General features: G+C 43.1%; 1 protein-coding gene across 4 annotated transcripts in view; it reads right to left on the reverse strand.

The window, feature by feature from the left end:
• Positions 1 to 23961, reverse strand: part of SRBD1 (S1 RNA binding domain 1) — a 181309-nt gene that overhangs the window by 90380 nt on the left and 66968 nt on the right. For all 4 annotated transcript variants that reach the window (XM_075595801.1, XM_075595802.1, XM_075595799.1 and 1 more), the window contains exon 17: positions 6123 to 6214. In XM_075595801.1, coding sequence (XP_075451916.1) covers positions 6123 to 6214 — 92 coding nt within the window. The remainder of the gene's footprint in view (positions 1 to 6122; positions 6215 to 23961) is intronic.

Consider the following 23961-nt stretch of genomic DNA (forward strand, 5'->3'; position numbering starts at 1 on the left):
TTAGAATGACAGCACCTACACAGACTAAAGCCTCACCAGGTTGCTTAAATAACTTGTGACGGGAGTGCTACACAGAAGATCCACCTCCCACCCCGACCACAAAGGCAGAAGTATTGCCTGCTGTCTCTACTACCTTTTTACCTCACTGCTTGCTGAGTAACATGCAGAGCTGCAGAATAGGGAGCTCTTAAGTTCCCAGTGCCACGGAGCCTGGTAGCTAATGTCACGCGCCACATTGGCGCTTTTGTAAGCTCCCAAGCAGCTCCTGTAGTGAACACCGCTGCTGTGCAAAGGCAGCTCAGAGACCAGCATCAGTGCTCTCTGCAGCTCTCATCTCCAGCAACGAGAGGAGGAAGGAGGAGTAGATAAAAGAGCTGCAGAAAACACCCTCACTGGACCACCTACCAAAGAAGTGACACAGACAGTAGGTAGGAGTTCAAAGTAGGACATCCTCTTTGCCTAAACCATGTGACCTGCCCCTAGCTATAGGAATGGTGTCTCCCATTAAATATGCTGCGTGAGAACAGGAAAAATCCTTGACAGGAGGAGAAAGCTAGGAAGCAGACAGATTGTAAAAAATGCAAATATTCACAATCCGAGTTGCTGTGAGACATACAGTAATTCGCAATAAAGGCTTCGATTTCATCAGTTATCAATACAGTATATTGAAAGTGACCCAACAGATTAAAAAGTAAGAAAGGATTTTACATTTAAGAAGCAGATTTTGACCTACAGTACACTAAAAGTGAATGTGGTCACAGCTAAAACCAAACCAGAAGTGAACCACAAAAAAAACTATTGGTTGAACTCCCTGCTTAAACGCCATGAACATTTTAAGGCGCAGATTTATATTTCCCATAGCTGGAAGCTTTAAAGTTGTGATAAAATACAAACATATGGGGAGTTTGTTTAATCTCTTTAAGTGCATTTAAGGTCAGATTGAGGTAGTACAGTGACTGTGTCCAAAATCCATCAACCACAAAGACAAGGGACTCCCCCAAAATAACCTCAATGGCTTGTCCTATAAATATTTGCAATAAAGTGAGATGTGTGTATTAAATACCTACTGTTATCATTGTCTCTCAACTTACACAATATAAATAAAGTGTAGAAATGGCCGTGTGAGCCCAGTTGCGATAGTGCAATTCGAATAGGAATTCAGGACAAGAAAGCTGCCATTTTTTGAAAAATGATTATTTTAGTGCCATCAGATTTTAAGCTAATAAAATTAAGTATATTTAGTAGGCTCAAGTAAGAAAATATGAGGACAGAAATGTAATGAGCCAGCATTCAAAATTGTTGTTTTTCTCTTCTGATAGCTGGCCAGGGCAAACATTCAACAGGTTTGGCAGTCTTGAACTATATTGGCTAGTATAACGAAAGTATTGTATGAAAGTGTGAAGAAAATGTTGCTAAGTAAATAAAGAGCAGCACATTTATTTGCTTCATGTATGTAATTAGTGGAAAAAGTGATCCAGCTTCCAAGTGACTAAAAGAAAACCATAAATCCCTACCTGCCACCAGTGGCTCACAGACAGTAAAAGGACTATTTTGAGCATAAAAAAAAAAACTTGTTACGTTGCAGCCGAGTAGTGATGCACAACTCTATTGCAATACTGTATATTAGAATAAATGCGGGAGGCTCTGTGCGGCCAGAAGACCCTTTCTTACTGTGTAGTTTTCGGTTTACTGCACTTCATATCAAAAAATTTAATTCCAGCGCACCGCAAACAGACTCGGGTCAATAGAATGAAAAAATCATTTATTTAAACCGCATTAAAAAATAGAGGGCGCAACACTCCTAGGCGTTTTGGTCATACACGCTCCTTGATAAAGTGCGTGTACGCACGAAACGCGTAGGAGTGTAGCACCCTCCGTTTTTTTTATGCGGTTTAAATAAATGATTTTTTTCATTCTTTTGACCCGACTCTCTGTTTGCTGTGCGCAGAATTACATTTTTTGGATATCTCTGGACTCTACTACGGCTGAAGAGACATTACTGGGGAAGATACAATGAGTAACTTGATGCATTATTTCAAGGGCTATCCCAATGAGGAGGGGGAGGGTATAGCCATATGCTACTCGCCACCTTCAGGGAGTTCTTGCCCTTATTAGAAGCTTCAATTGTTTACCACTGGAATTACTGAATTATGGATTCACTTACCCCATGAACCGTTTGCTCTCCAATTATCTCAGAATCATTATCTACGTGGGACCGAGTACTGAGCACCAACCCACCTTTGCACACATTACTGTACTTCATTCCCTGCGTACATTGTTGGCACTATATAAATAATATACACAAATAAAATAGAAAAATATCTTCCAGTTAGTATTGTAGTATGTGATCAAATTGGAGTGTAATCCAGTAGATTAAAATCAGCGGCTGCAGAGATGCGGTTACGCACATTTCAATGTTTCAAACATTAAGAGAACGGAGAAAACTACACTGGAAATAAAACATTTGCAAAGCGTTTTCTCCATTGAAGCATAATGACTATATAACCCATACAACTCCCAAAACTGTTCAGCATAGATTGTAAAATGTGTGTTCTGTTTAGGCACAGAAGAGACCAGGAACGAAGACACAGCACTACAGGTAGATGGGGGGGGGGGGGGAGGGGGAGAGCAAGAAAATTAAAAGGTATGGCTACCTGTGGATATGGATTACATACTGTACCCTTTTCCCCATCTACCTATAGTGCCGTGTTTCCTTCCCTGGTGTTTTGGTGAAGTATCATTTATGATGCATGCACTTGCCAATTGTGAGCTAATGTTTTTGTATATACTGCATGGTGCGCTTTTTCTTCCCTTTATCTACAGATTAATTTAGAGATACACATATCTCAAGTTTACCTTAAAAGAGGCAATCCAAGCCGTTTTTAAATACAGGATTCAAGCAGGGGGGTCTCCAGAGCTGAACCATTAAGTTCAGCTCCAGGACCCCCTGCTTCCGGAGATTCTTACCTTCGTAGTGGGTGCCAGTAGCTACTCCAGGGTTCACTATATGGCTGCTTTTCAAAGCTCCCGGACTATCCGGTGCGGCTTCCGTTTGGCCCACGTTACCGGGGGCTTTAAACAGAAAACTGCGGGAGATACCGGCACTTCCTTTCGAAGGTAAGTATCTCTGGATGCAGGGGTCCCTGGCGCTGAAATTAACAGGTTTCAGCTCTGGAGACCCCCTGCTTAAAACCTGTATTTAAATTTATTATTATTATTATTATGATTACTCCTTTAACTGCATTCACAAAAAAAAGAGAAAGTTGCATTTCAAACCAAGCACGTTGAATAACTTTACAAATGCTAAACCTAAAAATGTACAACTTTCTTACATCTGACGCCTAGAAGCATCCTCCTATATTTTGGTCTTCAGTGTATTTTGCCATTTCTTCTCATACATTTCCAAGTCCTTGGCTCCCCGATCTCAGACACAAAGGTCTCATTTATTCCTGCTGTAAAACGTTGCATCATGCTTATTTCCCTGCATACCCTTATCCACCGCTCCGTTTCCATATGCAACTCTTTCCACAGGTATGACCTCAACCTGAAACACTGCATTCACAGATCCTTCTGCCGCTCATTTCTACAGGAAATATTTCAACAATTCTGCTACCAGCTGTTTTAGAAATGCACGACAATTACGCCAAAGTTGGTGAACCAAATTTATGCCGCCCCACTACAATTTTCACATAAATCTGATCATTTAGCCTTAAATATTCACCAGGAACGAAAAGCCAACACACACGGCCAATTGGCTCTTTATAAATTGCTATCTACTGACATTTTCGATAAAAAAAAAATAGTAGTGACATTTTTGGCACAAACTGTAAAATTGGCAACGTTTTGCTCATTTTAAACCATTGTGAACTTTTTCTAAAATGTATCGAAAAATGTCATATTTATGGAAAAACTTGCATTAAAAAAAAAACAACTCTACCCTACTCTGGTGTATCATGGGGCGATCCTGACAAAAGGTACAGGGTAATAACAATTGCCATCCTAAATGTCTCTAGATTACCAAAAAGACTCCAATACCAAAAAAAGGATCAGAAGAACAGCAACTCCTTGAAGAGGCGGAAGTCACCAGCCAAAAAATGGGTTTAAAAAAAACCCCTTGATTTAGACTACATAAAAAAAAGATATGACATCCACAAACAAAAGAACTCCCGTGCGTTTCACGCCGTCACTGGCGCTTTCTCAAGGAGTCTGTGTGGATCGGAGAGACGCTGTGGAGGGACGCTGAACATCTTCAGTGCATTTGCGGGGCCATGAGGAAAGGGGAACGATGCATCATTGTGAGTAGATTAGAATATTCTACACCGGACACACTAATTGGATACGGGTTATCAGTGGGAGCTGCAGCTGACTTGCCGTGGTGGTTACACCTCTCATCCTTGGCTTTCTGGTCAGGTATTTGCGGACACATACCCGGTCGCTTAGCCCAATATTACCTCTTATATATAGTGCCTACAACTCTATCTATACTCCTTGTTGTTGTATTAGATTGGAATCAATTACACAATCCCTATATTCAGTTGACCCCTAGAGCTTAGTCTGTTTTTCTATTTTTACCAAAACGACTTCACCTGGTCTTTCTCCTGTGTCAACTACATATAACACCTGTAATAACCTGCCTTCTTCACACCAAGAATCCTACTGCACACTTGCATCTCCTACCCCTCTCTCATATGCAAACGATGAAGGTAAATTGATAGGTACCGTATACCAGCACAGAGCGGCATAGGAAGGTGTGCTCAAGAAGACCCCCATCAACTGACCACCTAGCCAAAGAAGAATCTTGCTAATGCGTTTTAAAGTGGCAATTCAAGGACTTTTTAGTTTTTACATTTATTTTTATTAAACAGGATTGAAGCAGGAACTCACCTCTCCCCCCCCCCCTTTAATTTCAGCTCCGGGGACCCCTTGCTTCCGGAAATGCATACCTCTGTAGGCGGTGCTGGGTGCCACTCCGGCTGGGGAGTAGTATTCACATAATGACTGCTTTTCAAAGCTCCCACGTAGTGCGGGCCAATAGAAAGCCGGGACATCCCCGGCAACCCCTCTGGAGGTAAGTATCTCTGGAAGCAGGGGGTCCCAGAGCTGAAATAAATGGGGTTCAGCTCCTGAGTCCCCCTGCTTCAATCCTGTGTAAAACAAAAAGCGCCGGGATTGCCTTTCAAATGGAAACCTCTTCATTTTATTTAGTATGTGTTCATTTTTTTTTTTTAAATGAATAATCTGATACGGACAAATGATTAAATCACATTAAGTATGCACTATATTTAATTGAAATTATTATTGCACTATTGTTATGTAAAGTTTTTTTGTATAAATAAACCCATTTCAATTGCCGAAGGGGAATGGTGCTCTTTTACACAGGATGCACACATTAAATCCCACACATCCAATCATCACATGGATTTATTTTCCTAAAGAACACTTCAGAAGAAATTACACTGCCTGATATATCTACCTTTCATTTTTTTGGCACCGTGACAGCTCTGTGCTGTGCTTCTTTACCTGCAATGTATTACGCAGAATTAAACCCTGTAGCATGGTGGTTCTAATGTCCCAACATGTCCAAAATGCCTACAAGGCATTCTTTTGCCAAGGGAAGTGCAATTGGTTTATATATATACACACAGGCCTGGGATCAGATGCAAAGTCAGTAAACCCACTGGGTTTACTGGCTTTGCATCTGATCCCAGGCTGTGTTTAAAACAGCGAGCATTGGCTTAAGGTTTCTATGCGACAATGGATTTAAGGCAAAAGGTGGCACTGTGTGCTCATTTGCAAATCATTTCCCAGAATCCCTTGCTGCAGTAGAAGCACTATATGCTAGGTGACAATGGTGAAAAGCAGGGTTACAGACCTGTCTACACACACACACACACACCTCTGTTCATCTCTATGGTGGAAAGACAAGTTAATGAAAGAATTTGATAATGCGTCTTTTGGAACGCTACTTTTTATATACATTTTATTATTAAAATCACAGAAACATTGTTTTTTTTTAAATAGCTTAAAATATATCATGTCATAATTATGCAAATGATAATGATTAATCATACAAAGCAATACATACAAATCAAAAGTATACATGTAGTATAAAGTTATCATACCTGCACTGCGCAGGTTAGGATCGAGGCCTGGCATCTCTTTGGCAGCTTCTGGGCTCACACTGTATATGGAAGCGCCAGCCTCACTGGCAATGCTACAAAAGCATTAGAAAAAGGCTTTATTATTTAGCAAAGGGGAAACGGTCACTTTTCACAAACAAAGTAGAAGTAAAATTTATGTGGGATAAACTATGTTCTCTACCAAAAAACATTACAAAATAAATACATTTAAAAAAAATATCACCAAAATAGAGCTGCACCGTGATGGTTATAGATTTAAGCAAGTTAATTTGTCTCTGATATAGAAAAGGTATCTCTATATTTTTGATAATTGTATATATCTTGCGTAATTCATTATTGTAAGATTGAACACCTTGTTAAGCACTGAGCCCTCACACAACACATTCAATTATGATAACCTTAATGTCATTCTATTTATGCTTTGTTGGAGTTCGTCAAACGCTTACAGCAGCAAAACATGTGAAATAAATCAGTTCTGTAGTACAGGCATACCCCGCTTTAACATACGCAATGGGACCGGAGCATGTATGTAAAGTGAAAATGTACTTAAAATGAAGCACTACTTTTTTTCCACTTTACGATGCATGTACTGTACTGCAATCGTCATATATGTGTATAACTGATGTAAATAAGGCATTTGTAACCAAAATAAATACAATAGGCTTTATTCAAATAAAATGAATGGGAGCAAGCAAATAGGTGAGAGGCGCGCACGCAGGTCAGTACTGTATAGCAGCTCTCTCCTTCTCGCAGTCACGTGCTCCTTCTCGCTGTCTCTCTCTCCTTCTCGCAGTCTCTCTCTCCTTCTCGCAGTCTCTCTCTCCTTCTCGCAGTCTCTCTCTCCTTCTCGCAGTCTCTCTCTCCTTCTCGCAGTCTCTCTCTCCTTCTCGCAGTCTCTCTCTCCTTCTCGCAGTCTCTCTCTCCTTCTCGCAGTCTCTCTCTCCTTCTCGCAGTCTCTCTCTCCTTCTCGCAGTCTCTCTCTCCTTCTCGCAGTCTCTCTCTCCTTCTCGCAGTCTCTCTCTCCTTCTCGCAGTCTCTCTCTCCTTCTCGCAGTCTCTCTCTCCTTCTCGCAGTCTCTCTCTCCTTCTCGCAGTCTCTCTCTCCTTCTCGCAGTCTCTCTCTCCTTCTCGCAGTCTCTCTCTCCTTCTCGCAGTCTCTCTCTCCTTCTCGCAGTCTCTCTCTCCTTCTCGCAGTCTCTCTCTCCTTCTCGCAGTCTCTCTCTCCTTCTCGCAGTCTCTCTCTCCTTCTCGCAGTCTCTCTCTCCTTCTCGCAGTCTCTCTCTCCTTCTCGCAGTCTCTCTCTCCTTCTCGCAGTCTCTCTCTCCTTCTCGCAGTCTCTCTCTCCTTCTCGCAGTCTCTCTCTCCTTCTCGCAGTCTCTCTCTCCTTCTCGCAGTCTCTCTCTCCTTCTCGCAGTCTCTCTCTCCTTCTCGCAGTCTCTCTCTCCTTCTCGCAGTCTCTCTCTCCTTCTCGCAGTCTCTCTCTCCTTCTCGCAGTCTCTCTCTCCTCCTCGCAGTCTCTCTCTCCTTCTCGCAGTCTCTCTCTCCTTCTCGCAGTCTCTCTCTCCTTCTCGCATTCTCTCTCTCCTTCTCGCAGTCTCTCTCTCCTTCTCGCAGTCTCTCTCTCCTCCTCGCAGTCTCTCTCTCCTCCTCGCAGTCTCTCTCTCCTCGCAGTCTCTCTCTCCTCGCAGTCTCTCTCTCCTCGCAGTCTCTCTCTCCTCGCAGTCTCTCTCTCCTCGCAGTCTCTCTCTCCTCGCAGTCTCTCTCTCCTTCTCGCAGTCTCTCTCTCTCACTCAGTCAGTCTCTCAGTCAGTCTCTCTCTCTCTCTCTCTTTCTCACTCAGTCTCTCACTCAGTCACACTGTCACACACAGTCACTCAGTCACACACAGTCACTCAGTCACACACAGTCACTCAGTCACACACAGTCACTCAGTCACACACAGTCACTCAGTCACACACAGTCACACACAGTCACTCAGTCACACACAGTCACTCAGACACACACATTGTCACTCAGACACACACATTGTCACTCAGACACACACAGTCACACACACATTGTCACTCAGTCACACACACACACACACACACACAGTCACTCACTCAGTCACTCAGTCACACACACAGTCACTCAGTCACACACACATACATTGTCACTCAGTCACACACACATACATTGTCACTCAGTCACACACACACACACACACACACACACACACACACACACACACACACACACACACACACACACACACACACACACACACACTGTCACTCAGTCACACACACTGTCACTCACTCAGTCACACACACTGTCACTCACTCAGTCACACACACACAAGCAAAGATTGCAGCAGAGGATCTTCTCCTCCCCCTCACAGCAGACAGGAGCGAGCTCTGAGGAGGGAGGAGGGGGGAGGAGCGGGGGATCGGAGGAAGCAGAATCACGGGCTGCAGTAAGTGCGGGCAGAATTGCTGGTTAAGCTGCAGATTTATGGAGCTTGGGTGCAGGAGGAACGGAGACAGATGGGAGGGGGAACAGAGACAGATGGGAGGGGGAACAGAGACAGATCGGAGGGCAGAGGGAACAGGGAGATCGAGCATGAAGGAGGTTGCAGGAGTGTTGAGGTGCGCACGCCGCCCCCTGGTGTCCGTACTCGCGAAGCACGCGTACGTACACAGGGGGTAAGGTGCAACAAAAAAAAAGTGTACGTACTAGTGAGTGTACGTAAAGCGAGTGTATGTAAAACGGGGTATGCCTGTATTGGATAATACTTGATGCAGCTTTATTTATTTTTAAATTCAACTTAATGAGTTTTAAAGCTGCAGTTTATATATATATATATATATATATATATATATATATATATATATATATATATATATATATATATATATTTATATTCAATATGAGCATTAATACAATCTGTACACTGATAAGTAATTAGCTAAGTTGCTGATCGATCCATTCTCCTGTGATCGACTGGCAATGATTCGGCTTGGAGGTTCATTAAATCTCTAATAGTTACCCAAGATGCAAATTTCTGTGAGGAAGATCATGTGACCAGGCAGGCAATAGATACAAATCGGTGCACTGCTAGAGAGAGGGCAGGGCTCAAAAAGGTGTGCCAGAGCATGTTTCAGAGGAGGAAGGGGATGTGACTTTGTAAATGGTTGCTATAGAAACAAAAATGCTTATTACATTAAAAATGCATTTTTTTAAATGCTACAAGTATTTTCACATAGTAGAGAACAGATTTATTTAAAAAAAAAAAAAAAAAAACACATGTAGGATATTGCTTTAACTGCAGCTTTAAAGCATCCTTTGATTTCTATAGCCAGTTTTAGCCCACCTCCCAAGCAGTGCAAGATCTTTGCTTTCCTGTTTTGGGATAATTCCCATATTCTCAGCAGTTTGAGCTGTAAACTGTAATAATACTCAATGTTGGCTTAATAATATAAGGATACATTGTAGCTGCTGAGTTACACTGACTGAAGCAGCCATAATGTTAGGCACACAATCAGGATTTTGACAGATTCATAACAGGAGCACCAAACGCATGTCAGTTTAGGTAAGAATGTAGAATTATACATTGCCACATGCTTTACATATACAAATAAGACCAACAAAAAGACAAAAAAAAGTGGGGGAATGCAGTTTTGCTGCTTTAATTTTTTTTAAATTTTAGGCCTCGGGCATGGTGCCTCGGGCCGCGCTGATCCGCGCTCCTGCTCTGCCTCGCCTGCTCAAACTGGAGCTTTTTTGTGTCCTGACAGGCGAGGCAGTGAGCGCGCTTTGTGGGCGGGGCGGAGGCGGGGTGAAGGCGTGGCGGGAGGCGGGGCTAGTCCCTTGCTCCCATTGGATGTGACCGCGCCTCCGCTCCCCTGAGCGGCAAATTTAAAATTTGTCTGTCTCCTCAGAATTTTTCAGCCTCCGCACGCATGCGGAAGCAGCTGCTAAAGCCGCGCTGATGACAGATGCAGGGGGTAAGTGCATCTGCTCAGCGCGGCTCAGCACGGCCTGCTGTACTATGTCCCAGGCCTAATGCTAAAGGAAGGAACTGAGCTACTATCTTAAAGGAGCAATCCATGCAATATACTACATGTGGGTTTTTTTATTTTATTTTTTAATAAATTAGATCTGTAGTAGTAGATAATACTTATTGCATTTTTTTTTATTCTTCAGCTCTTAATGCCCTTTTTAATGAGTTTTAATATACTGCCCATTTTTTTTGATATCTATGGTTTTAGCACCCCCCCCCAGCAGTGCAAGATCTTTGCAACACTTTCCTGTTTGTGATTCTTTGTTGCCAATATTCCCAGCAGTTTGAGCTGTAAACTGTAACACTATACATGGTTACCTTTATAGTACATGGATACATTGTAGGTGCGGAGTTACACTGATTGAAAAAGAAAGGCAGCCATTTAGGGAACCCTGGGAAGCAATGCTGCATACAATAAAAAATAAATGATATACCGCTTGGATTGTCTCTAACTTGGCACCTATGGGGACAAAAGTGAGGGGGGGAAGAGATTCAAAAAGGGTTTAAGAAATGTTATATACCGTATTTCCTCGATTGTAAGACGCCTTCGATTTGGCCCTTACAAATCGAGGAAAATTACTTTTTCACTTACCATGTTTCAGGAGAGGTCCCATGTCAGCGGAGGATGAAGCGGGCGGCGGCGGCAGGAGAGGTCCCACGTCTGCAGATGGTTGAAGATGGACAGCGGGTAGGTGTGCGGCAGCAGGACAGGTCCAAAGTCTGCAGGTGAATGAAGATAAGACAGCGGGCGTGAGGTGGGGTGCGGCGGCAGGAGATCATAATAGCAGGAGAGCTGAGCAGGAGCAGAGCGGCATACGGGGAATGGCTTGGGAGGTGCACACCGATCAACTTCTGGTGTTACTTTGTGCACCTTCCAAGCCATTCCCCTATGCCACCCTATTATGATCTATTAGCCGCCACCGCACGCCCGCTGTCTTATCTTCATTCAACTGCAGACTTGGGACCTATCCCACCGCACTCCCGGCCGCTGTCCATTTTCAACCATCTGCAGACACGGGACCTCTCCCGCCGCCGCACACTTCGTCCTCTGCTGACATGGGACCTCTCCTGAAACATGTTAAGTGAAAAGAGGGGGTTTATACTGTAGACACTTTTTTTTAAATACATCGATTCTAAGACGCACCCCGATTTCAGTCATGTGAAAATAGAAAAAAAGGTGCGTCTTAGAATTGAGGAAATAGGGTAGGTGCAAGCTTCCAACAGTGAGGCCACTTTGCAGGACAATGCCATAAAAGTACCAAAGAAAACAATGGAAGGAAGCACTCTTGGTAGATCAGACATCAGGATTCGATGCAATTATTACGCCATTTGTTCAGTGGAGCTTGCGCTATGTACATTAATGGCGCTATATAAATAAAGCAACAGGAAAGATGATCCAGGGCTCCACGGGTTTTTAGGAAAAGGTGTAAAAAAGGTGTATTATGAATAAATTCTTTTGCTAAAAACCCGTGGAGCCCTGGATCATCTTTCCTGTTGCTGTATACGTGGATTGCTGCAGATAGGCCATCCTTGAACCAGGAGTTCGGGCATTGTGCGCAAGTATGGCATTTTTTGCATTTATTTGCACTGTTTTGGTGTGCTACACACCCACATACCTTTGCTACATAAATAAAGACATACAATACATGTAGGGCTACGACATTTCAGGTCTCTATCAGTCTTTTATCAGGACAGGCGAGTCCTAGTAATCTTCATAACTCCATGGTACCTATTAAACTGTGCATTTGCAGCTGACAAACTACAATAAAGAGCAATAACAAAACTTGAGTGGTCGCCACAGTCGGTTACATTTTCCGTAGATATGGTAACTCATTTGATATACCTTTTGTGACAAAAACTATAGGACTCCCAGATCAATGTATGGCTAGGGTAGTCACTCTGAAAAGAGCAGGCTCACCAAATTGAGCTAACGGCAGTAATATATTGAAAGGGTCAAAAGCAGACAACTGATGCTTAAAAACAAAAACATGTAACTAAAAAGACACCTGCCAAAATACTTATACATTTAATATACATAATTTAGCCTCTAAACAGTTGTAAAACTTATACTGTAACTTGAAGTTAATGTTGTGTTAAAGGAATCTATTAGAGCCGTCAATGTTGCTTAAAATAAATATATTCTTGTATTAAAAAGATGATTGTAGAACATTAGTAAAATCACTTTTCATATGCAAGGCTACACTGTTAAACCCAGTGTGCAATATTCTACCATAATACAGTATATATAGGCCAACCAGCAATTCCAATCTCACAGATTAATGAATATCATGTAAACACTACACCCAAATGTGCATATCACAAGGATTTGACAAGCAAAAATTAAATGCTACCAGTATGTAAGATGTGTTATATAGACAATACACAATAATACAGCTGATGATCCTAGGAAAAGTTAGAAAGCATATTTGAACAGTTGAACTTTGGTTTTCCTACAGTATACACATACAAGAAAAGGAGAAATTGTATTTATTTTGGAACAATACTAAATCCTTAAAAATAAGTGGACACAAAAAAAAACATTGGAATAATGCTATGGGTTTTATTTAAACGTTTTGTAAAGCGGACAATTAACCTACAGTGTAACGTATTCCATTTGGTATTATAATAAAATCACAAATCAAGTTACCGATCTGATCCGAAAGAGAATATTTGAATGTTTCCTCATTTAAGCCTATGAATTCAGGATGAATATAAATTATTATGCAGTACATCCACCTAATAAACAATTCAGAGGGGAGTAGCATTATAGATCACAAAAGAAACATTCATTTATATTTTCTTTGAAAAACACACACACACACACACACACACACACACACACACACACACAATGTGGTATGTATATGTATAGATACATCCCAGGATGCACTGTTTTTAAGAAAAAACTTTTCTTGCTTCATTCATTGTAACATCGCCGGAAGAGATCAGTGTATCTCGAAAGCTCGCACAAATAAAAGCATTTCGTTAGCCACAGAATGGTATCGTCTATTCGTTTTTGATAGAGATAGGTAGAGAGATAAAGAGAGATAGAGATAGGCAGAGAGAGCAAGATAGAGAGAGCGAGATAGAGATACATGTACAACAGAGGCTTGGAGTGGGATTAAACATAGCAGGGATAAATACATGGGTTACAATTTAGATAATATACAGCGAACTAGAATTTGTACAGGAATAATATAGATATGGTTAAATGCTTAGAGATCATTCTCTGGTCCGTAAATACATGTCCTTTGGGCTAATCTATATTATACGGTCTTCAGCCAAAAAAACCCATATACTGTACATGGTTAAACATATAGATTATTTCATTGTCTTGCCCCCAGCAGGAGCCCCGGCTAAAAATAGTTAGTAAATCTACATTACGAACGAGGGAGGTTTCCTCTGAGAGCCAAGGAGCCCATATCCTCTGGAATTTATTGATATTGTCATTGAGAAATGTAGTCATCTTTTCAAATACCATTGTTTGATTAATTTTGTTCTTAATTACCGTCATTACTGGAGTAGGTCACTACCAATTAAAGACAATACAGCATCTAGTTGCCGAGAGAACATGGGTCATAAGTTTGTGTTCTACTTTGTTAATTTTAGGAGGTTGTTTGTCAAGTACTGGGTGGGGGGGAACTGTTGTCTGTAGTAGACAGCTAATAAGTTGGAACACTTGAATCCATATAGTTTTTAGTAAGGGACATTTCCAAATATGTAGAAAAGTGCCCTGCATTCCATCATTCTGGAAACAGTGATGAGGTCCGATGGGGTATTTTGTGGAGGGGTGAGATACCATATATAAAAGTAGATAGCTTTTCTCTTTTATAGTGGTATTGATAGCGATGGTAGATAGTCTCCCAAAAACTTCCCAATCCTCAGACTCCACAGGTATTCCAAGTTCTTTGTCTCATTTATTAAAATAAAACGTGTGTATGTTTTTGCATTGGGGGATTAATGCTTATTAAAGTATGGAAATATAGACTTAACGGTAGCAGTGGGTACACAACAGTAGTGGTACAATAAAGAGCATGTGTTTACTTATAAGTAGAGCAATAAAAAAGCGCTTTTACTAGTATTACCATATATAATGTATTGTATGTCTATTTATATAGCGCCATAAATGTACATAGCGCTTCACAGTAGTAATACATATCATATAAATAACAAATAATATAAATCAAGTCATAGGAATAAGTGCTTCAGACATAAAAGTAACATTAAGGAAGGGGAGTCCGCTTACAATCTAATTGGTAGGTAGGGAGAATGTACAGAGACAGTAGGAGGGAATTCTAGTAAGTGCGTCTGCAGGGGGGCAAGCTTTATATATCATGTATCCAGGATTATCCAGTATGGGGAGAATATGGAATGAGTGGCGCTCGTTAATGACCACAAACCACCTGTGGGTATATCCCCATATAACTATATTGATAGATAGTAATAAACATTAACAGTGAGTGGTGGTGAACGATCTACAGAATAAAGTGAGTGCAAATACCAATAAGGTGTGTGCTATAGTGTGCATGACTAATATAGATAAATATAACAACATAGTGAATTATAAATTGTAAAGTGTGATGTGTAGAAATGTGCTATCCTAAATCGATCTGCCCCAGGGGTCAAAACTAATCTACTAATATTAAAAACTGTATCCCTGGATCCCTCTAACCAAATTAATAAAAATATATATTTTAGAAATTAATATATAAATAGTGATGAGGTGAATAATAAACTAGTGATAGGGACAAATAAATGTTTAGGAATGTGCTAACCCAGCGGTGCGCAAACTGGGGGGCGCACTCACCGGGGGGGGGGGGGCGGGAGATTTGTCTGGGGGGGGCGTGGGCAGTTGCGAGGCCCCACGCTCTTCCCCAAGGCATTTAATTTAATGCCGGGGGTTACGTGAGGCTCCTCCAACACTCCAATTACCTTGATTCAGCCGGCTGTGTGATGCGTCGCCATGGCAACGTGGCGTCAAATGACACTGCGGGACCATGTGACGTCACATGACCCGTCACCATGGCAACGCGTCACATGACCTCCGCCCGCCGGAAGCATGGTAGGGGGTAGGCACGAGCACCCGGGGATCTGTGCGGGGCGCAGCGCGAATAGTTTTCGCACCCCTGTGCTAACCTAATCGATCCATTTTCACCACTGGGGCGGATCTACCAATTGGGCTGTATCCCTATACCCATATGTAAGGTAAATTAATAAAATCTTAAGTGGGAACAAAATACTGTAGTGAATTGTAACTACTCTATGTTAATATGAAAAGAAGTGGAAAAATTGATAGTGAAAGGCTAACTAAGTGTAAGGGTATAATCGTGAGATAGCCAGAATAAATGGATCTCTCTATAAATATGAAGAGTAAATTAATCCTTCGTTCATGCCATGGGGAGTGAGAGTCCCCAACGTATGAATCCATCGGCACTATTCCTGTAAAAGTTTGCAGTCCCAATCTCCCCTGCTGGGACCCCAAGGGATATGCTCTATGCCCACAAACCTCAGGACATTAGTACCACCATTATGTACCTCATTAACATGTCGAGCAACAGGAGTGTCCTGGTTATTCCGGACAGATCCAAGGTGTTCAAGGACCTGTACCTTCAACTGTCTGTGTGTTTCACCCACTTATTGTTTGTTACACTGGCAGATGATAAGATACATAACACCAGTTGTAAGGCAGTTTATGATGGTCTTAATGGGAAAGGTTACACTGTTCACTGAGTCAGAGAAATTGCTTGCTGCTATAGAGGTACACGCTTTGCAGCTACCACATGGCAATGATCCACTAGGTTTTGGTCCAAGCCACGTTCTAGTTGGCCTATTCTTATGGTGACTATGCACAAGTCTATCCTTTAAATTCCTTGCCCGCCTGCTCACCATATTTGGTGATGAATTAAGGACCTGCGCTAAGTCACTATCCTGTACATGAATATGTTTACATAGATGTAAACCAAAGCCAATGTGTACATAGAATTTGGTGAATTGATCCCCACTGATCACTATATGATGAATCTGATTTTGGCAGTATCCAAATGGACCCTTGAAGGGTGTTGGGTAAGGAGACGGGGTTGTGGTGTGTTGAGAGCTCTCTGGAATGCTTTCTTCATAACACATTTACTACGACCCCATTCCAAAAAGCAGTTGGTCATGTCAGTGGCTTGCGTTTTAAACTCACTTGAACTAGAACAGTTACGTCGCAAATAAAGAAACTGTCCGGTAGCGATGCCATTTATCATATGTTAGCCATCAGCAGACTGTTCGTGGACGTGGGATATTGATTGATCCATCTGTGCTGAAGCAGGGATAGCCCTGATACCTGTTGGTGGCCCTGTTCTATTGTATTCATCTTGAATGTGTATAAAGATGTAACACACACATCGAATATTTAACACTTCACTGCTAGAAAGGGGTCAAAAAAATAAATAAAACATTATGTAATGAAGAAGGAACACAACCTTAGATGGTAGATTATGAAAAACACTGGATAAACCAATTTGTGTGAAATATTTGCACCAAAACAATCTTCCATTTACATAGTAAAACAATACTAATAACAGAATGTCTCGTGTTTAGATATTTCTATGTCATGAAACAGACTGGTTTCCATATAAACCACACTAACTTTTATTAACATGCAGTGAAATGAGCAATGAAAGGACACTCAGTGGAGCTACGGCATAAAAAGAATAATCACATATCTGAAACTAGATCGCTGTGTAACAGGAAAACAGCTTTTAGGAGCAAATCACGTCATTCATTTTTCTACTAATACAAATGGCCTCAGAGGTAATGGATGACTTTACCCAATTCTCCAAAACAAACAGTTCTAAAATGTTTCCCCCCCCCCCATCAGCCGTGTGTGCGACATTTACAAAACAAATCCACGGTGTGTTAAATATGTTGCACTAGCACCACCTAATGGCAACTCCCAAGGTAAACAGTGTCAAGGATTTAAGGAGGAAAAACACATTCCTACTACAATATTATGAATAATTAAATAGTTTAAAAGATGCAGGATTCTCAGAAAATAGACAGATATTATACAGAAATGTGATTTACATTAGCTTTTAACACAACGTAGGTATGCTCGTCTGTATTGGCCCAACAAAAAGCAAGAACACGACAAAATTAATTTATTATTATCGTTTATTTGTAAAGCGCCAACATATTCCGCAGTGCGGTACAATGGGAGTTATGTAACTGGCACGGACAGAATGACATACCCAGTAAGGACAGACCAGCGCAAACAGATACAGAAGGTAATGGGGGCCTGCTCCTGAGACCAACAACATTTCTGAGAGAGTCATATTAATGCTTTTTAACAACATTTAATATTGAAGCTTCTTAGATGAGGGAAGAATATTAGGTATACCCATTATTGATATACAAATATTAAAATGCGATCATGATAGACTGCAATGGCGTCAAGTAGCCACGGGGCAACGTGAGCAGCTACCATGTTGCTAAACTCCACAGATCTGAGTATAGATTTATATGTAGATGTGATTTAGTTTGATTATGTGCAGACTAGTGCATAACTGGCCAATAAGATTTTATACAGGTTAAGTGGAGCAAACTAGTCCAATATCCGACTAGTAATATGGACCTGCATAAGTAAAAATAATAATTGTTCTATTGTTTATTATTGTATGTACATTTTTGTTCCTGGTGCCACAGCTGTGCACCCTTTTTTATTTGTAGTGTCTGCACTCTTGCACCTATATAAAAACTGAAACGTTGGTCTTTAATGCACGTAGGTTCTGATCCATGAAGCTTCAAACCAAAATTGATGGGGAGAAAATGGCCCTATACTTCAATGAGCGATTAGCCACTTCCGAGCTTCGTGAATAAGGCCAGTAACACTGGCTACCTGCACCGGAAATACTACAAGGAAATGAAAACCAAACAAACAATCTTCTAATTTCTTGTGTGCATTTTGTTTACAACGTTGAGGGGATTCTTTGTAAAGCTGCAGAACAAGCAATATCCTACATGTGTTTTTTTTTATTATTATGTATTTATTTTTAATAAATCAGTTCTGAACTATGAGAAAATACTTGTAGCATTTAAAAAAAAACCTCTGAATTACATTTTTAATGCATTATGTAATAGGCATTTTTTGTTTCTATAGCAACCATTTACAAAGTCACATCCCCTTCCTCCTCTGAAACAGGCTCTGGAACACTCCTTTTTGATCCCTGTCCTCTCTCTACCAGTGCACCAATTGTATCTAGTGACTGCCTGGTCACATGAGCTTCCACACAGAACTTTGCATCTTGGGTACTGTTCTGCTGCACTGACAGGGATTTAGTGAACCCCCGAGTCGAATCTTTACCGATCAATCACAGGAGAACGGATAGATCAGCAACCTAGCCAATTACTCATCATTGTGTGTATTGTATTGATGCACATATTAACGGGGGGGGGGAAAAGAAAGAAAAAAAACACACAGCAGCTTCGACTGCAGTTTTAATGTTGGATATTTTACTTCTAAAGTTTCTAAATATTGTAATGTAATAGAATAACAAATTTACACGCTTCAGTGTCCCCAAAAGAGAGCTTCAAAAATTGAACAACACTTAGCAGGATAACCTCCTGCTACAACTTTTCTTTCCTTAACAGCACAGACGGGACAGTCGGCAGTAAGTTTACAGTCACGGCCCAGCATGCCCGTCCCTGGGCGGTAAGCAGGTAATGCACAGTGTAACAACAAAAACAAGCAAAGCGCACAACACTCATCGTGAAAAATGTAATAAACTGTGTTTATAAATAAGGTGTTTCAAGGTTAAGCGTACATCAAGATAGACTTAATCAGGCATAGAAAGTCACACCGTGGCAGTTACCAACAGCCGCCACCAGGAACCGCCGGGATCTCGCTCCCCCTTCCGCACACTCAGGTCAGATGAAAATAAGACGCAATACCGGACTATTGATGTCTCTGCCACAGTCTCAATGTCCCGTACGTGACGTCAGTGCGCCCGGTGGATTCAGGGGAGTAGTTGTCTCAATCCTCACAAGGGGCAAACGGGCTCCTTACTGCAGACCTCACTGGACATCCGCACGAATCAGGCAGCGTGGCGGCGTGGTCTCACGGTCCCGTGTATGACGTCAGTGCGCCCGATGAGGCCCGCAGAGTATTCAAATCTGCTCTGTGTAGCAGCGTTTGCCTGTCCCGCTTCAGACCTCACTGCATAACCACATAGGCTAGCGGCGTCACGGCACATGCGCCAAAGAGTAAAAATCAACTCAGTACTTGAAATAAACTGAGAAGCTTCACAAGTTAAAATATACCTTGGAACTCAGATATTAAAAAGAATATAGGTTGAATGGTATCTCTCCAACGCGTTTCGTAGCTCAAAGGGCCACTGAAGAAGTTCCAAGGTATATTTTAACTTGTGAAGCTTCTCAGTTTATTTCAAGTACTGAGTTGATTTTTACTCTTTGGCGCATGTGCCGTGACGCCGCTAGCCTATGTGGTTATGCAGTGAGGTCTGAAGCGGGACAGGCAAACGCTGCTACACAGAGCAGATTTGAATACTCTGCGGGCCTCATCGGGCGCACTGACGTCATACACGGGACCGTGAGACCACGCCGCCACGCTGCCTGATTCGTGCGGATGTCCAGTGAGGTCTGCAGTAAGGAGCCCGTTTGCCCCTTGTGAGGATTGAGACAACTACTCCCCTGAATCCACCGGGCGCACTGACGTCACGTACGGGACATTGAGACTGTGGCAGAGACATCAATAGTCCAGTATTGCGTCTTATTTTCATCTGACCTGAGTGTGCGGAAGGGGGAGCGAGATCCCGGCGGTTCCTGGTGGCGGCTGTTGGTAACTGCCACGGTGTGACTTTCTATGCCTGATTAAGTCTATCTTGATGTACGCTTAACCTTGAAACACCTTATTTATAAACACAGTTTATTACATTTTTCACGATGAGTGTTGTGCGCTTTGTTTGTTTTGTTGTTTGTAGATTCTAGGGTCTTGGGCTACCCTTTACACAGCAGCAGACGCTCATCTACATTGGTAAACACTTAATTACTTGATGCACTTTTATCACGTGGTTGGGTGTATTTGATTTAATTATTATCACTGATACACTTTTATTAAGTTAGAATTCTTGTGCGCACTTACCTGTTTTTCTGTTAATGCACAGTGTAAGGCTGCGGCCAGGCTGGGAGCGCGCTGGCGCTCGAGCGCCATGACGTCATGGGCTCTGCTTGGCGTTTCCTGGCCAGCTAGTTGCGTTCAGGGAGGGGATTTCTGTGACGTCACGGAGCTGGTTTGCTCTCATTGGGCGAACCGCTCACGCGACGCCTCAGTGAGCAGCAAAATCAAATTTGGCAGTCTCGCCAAGCAGCAAGCTCATGTGCCCGCAACTGCACGTTGGACGTCTACATCCAGAATTACCAATGTAATTAAGAGATTTTTAGTACATTGAATACATTTTTGGCAAATTTTCTGCAAACGTTGCACTACAGTATACACCGTGAATGTGTCATGAGCAGATATATAGATTTTTTTTAAATATATTTCATCACTAGGTGATAAAAAGATTAATCCATGATCACTAGGTGAATTGCACTAGGTTAAGGAAATCACTCAACACATCTCTGCAGTTCATGGTACATCATCTTCTTTCATACTTCTCCTTTACGTCCTATTGCTTTAATCTATACAACTGCATTCTATTGAGAGTATTAGAACTCTACCACGTAAAACTCAGGTTTGTATATAGCATATATCCATAGAAGTCCCAAATGCTTGGATCGAAAAAATAAATAAAAGATATACTTTCTGCATAGCTCTCTCACATGCTGCGAGAAAAAAAAAACAGGCTTATTAAATAGTAATAAGCACAAAGGACACGTTAAAATCTTTTAGAAAACCTGATTTTGCTTGTCAGTTGTAATACCTGTCATTGGAGCAATATTCAAACATAACATACATGTCACAGTACATAAGGCTCGACTTTAGACGTAAAGTGAAAGGAAGAGCCAGCATTATCTGGAAAGCTCAATTACGAAACATCTATGCAAAATATCCATGGAGGTTTTTGGAAGAGGCATCTCAACCAAGAGATTACAGAGGTCTCAGACCAGTCTAAAAATTAAGAAGCACAAATACCCAAGACTACAAAGTATTTCATAATAAAAAAAAAGACCTGTTCATTCACCTCAATAAACTAACACAGAAAACTGTACAACTATGGCACCGCATCCCTTTATCTATTCATCTATGAACCATGCCCTTAGAACATCCCTGTAAAGGGAAGAACAATCAGATATCTGTCTTCATCTTGTCTGAAAATGATGACATTTTTCAGTAGGAAAAGGGTCCAAATGGCAGGTGTCAAAGAGCTTTAGCTTCACACGTGGTGCTAGGAGGCAGAAAAAACAACAGCAGCGTGTGCTCATGTCAGAGCCACACAGGAGCTGCAGTAAGACTGCACATTTGAAAAGAGCAAACCTCAGAGCCTGTTAAATCAATCTAGTGCCAGATGCTGTTATCAGAACAAAGCTGGTGCTGCAGATTCATCCCGGGGAGAAAAATACATCCAGAGACACTGCTGAAAAGAGGAGACCTAGTTTGACACCTCACAAGCCTAAAGGTGACCGTCACCTGTATGTGCCCCCACTTTTTATATTGACAGAATGTAAAAAACAGGTTCTGTCAGGACCAGTGAGGTGATAAGACGCCAAACATTCATAAACACAGACATAAGAAAACTTTTCACCAATCAAGTCGCAATCACTTTGTATAAAGAAACATGTAGAGAAGCTAACATCTACAAAAGGAGAAAATAATATTAATAGTAGTATAACAAGCATACTGCATTAGGGCTATACCAGGGGTGGCCAACTCCAGTCCTCATGGGCCACCAACAGGGCAAGTTTTAAGGATATCCCAGCTTCAGCTCAGGTGGCTCAGTCTTTGACTGAGCTACTGATTGAGCCATCTGTGCTGAAGCAGGGATATCCTGAAAACCTGACCTGTTGGTGGCCCTTCAGGACTGGAGTTAACCAAATGTGTTTCCAACTCCCATAAGTTATACTTTAACAATGAACTAGTTGACATGCAATGGGGATCGGGAAGTACGATTGCAATATGCACGGAATTAGATATGCTGCGAAGTGGCCATGTGGCAATTTTAGGCTGAAGAACCCATTGACGTTAAGTACATCTAATTACCCGTGTCACAATGTGTGCTTAGCCATACTGACTGCTTTGCTACAAACTGCATAACAATTACAGAATTAAATATTGTAGATATATATATATATATATATATATATATATATATATATATATATATATATACACACACACACACACGCGCTGATATACCCGGCGTTGCCCGGATTAAATTTTTCCGCTCCCCCCCCCCACATTCACATGTCCGATTTCCCCCCCTTTTCACAGCTCCATGTCCCCCCCTTCACATCTCCAATTCCCCCCCCCCCCCCCACCTTCATAGCTTAGCGGCGGCGGCGGGTCCCTGGGTGGGCAGGAGGGTTGTAATCCCCCCCCTTCAGAGGTTAGCAGTGGTGGCTCACTAGAGGGCGGGAGGGTTGTGATTTCCCCCCCCCCCCTTCAGAGCTGTCCAGTGGCAGATCACTGGGGGAGCAGGTGGGAGGGTTGTGCAGCGGCTCACTGCGGGTGGGTTAGTGACGGGGTGCGGCGGCACGCTGCGGGTATCTCTGCGGTGGTTGACTTTGGGTGCGGTGTGTGACAGGGGGGGGTGGGTGCAGCTGACTTACTGTGGGACGGGCTGTCTGCTGCAGTGGCGGGCGGGAGCAGGGTCGTCAACAGAAAGCATGGGGCCCAGGACAAATGAAAGGAGCAGGGCGCCCCCCCCATGACTGACCGAGTGGGTGGGTGACCGAGTGGGTGGGTGACCGAGTGGGTGGGTGACCGAGTGGGTGGGTGACCGAGTGGGTGGGTGGGTGACCGAGTGGGTGGGTGGGTGACTGAGTGGGTGGGTGACTGAGTGGCTGAGTGACTGGGTGGGGGCTGAAAGGCAGGAGCTGGGGTGGGGGGGTGAAAGGCAGGAGCGGGGGGGTGAAAGGCAGGAGGGTGGGTGAAGGGGGAGGGTGAGGGGAGGTGGGGGATGGGAGGTGAAGGGGGGGACGGGAGGTGGGGGAGGGGAGGTGATGGGGGGAGGGAGGTGAAGGGGGGGAGGTGACAATGTATCCGGCGTCCCTTGCTCCCCTGTCCATTCCCCCGCTGTCTCTGACGGTCGTCCGTCCGCTCCTCCCCCCCACCCCCCATCAGCGGAACCTTCCGTATGCTGGTGCAGATGGAGGCGCGTGCACGCGGCGGCCGTTCCCTCCCCATTCCGGCCGCTCCCCCGCGGATCTGAGGCGGGAGGCAGCGTGTCTGCAATTGTTGTGCCCGCTCCCCCGCTTGGTCTCGTCCGGCCGGTTCTCCGCTGACTGTAGCGGCCGGGAGTGTGAGGCAGCGGGAGACACAGTGGTGTGAGGTAAGGCGGGAAGGGAGGCCCCGGCAACAGGGGTGTGATCAGGGAGGCGCAGGGGTTTGAGGCCCAGGCGACAGGGGTGTGATCGGGGAGGCGCAGGGGTTTGAGGCCCAGGAGTGTCAGCGGGGAGGGGAGGCTGTAGGCACAGGGGTGTGAGCTGGGAGGGGAGGCAGTAGGCGCAGGGGTGTGAGGCGGCGGTTTAGTTACTTACCTGGGCGGGAGGTGGCAGTGGCTGGTGCACATTGTGTGTGTGTGTGTCACTGTTAGACCACACCGGCCAATGAGAGGTGTGC

Source organism: Ascaphus truei, chromosome 4 (assembly GCF_040206685.1).
Source record: "Ascaphus truei isolate aAscTru1 chromosome 4, aAscTru1.hap1, whole genome shotgun sequence".
NCBI lineage: Eukaryota > Metazoa > Chordata > Amphibia > Anura > Ascaphidae > Ascaphus > Ascaphus truei.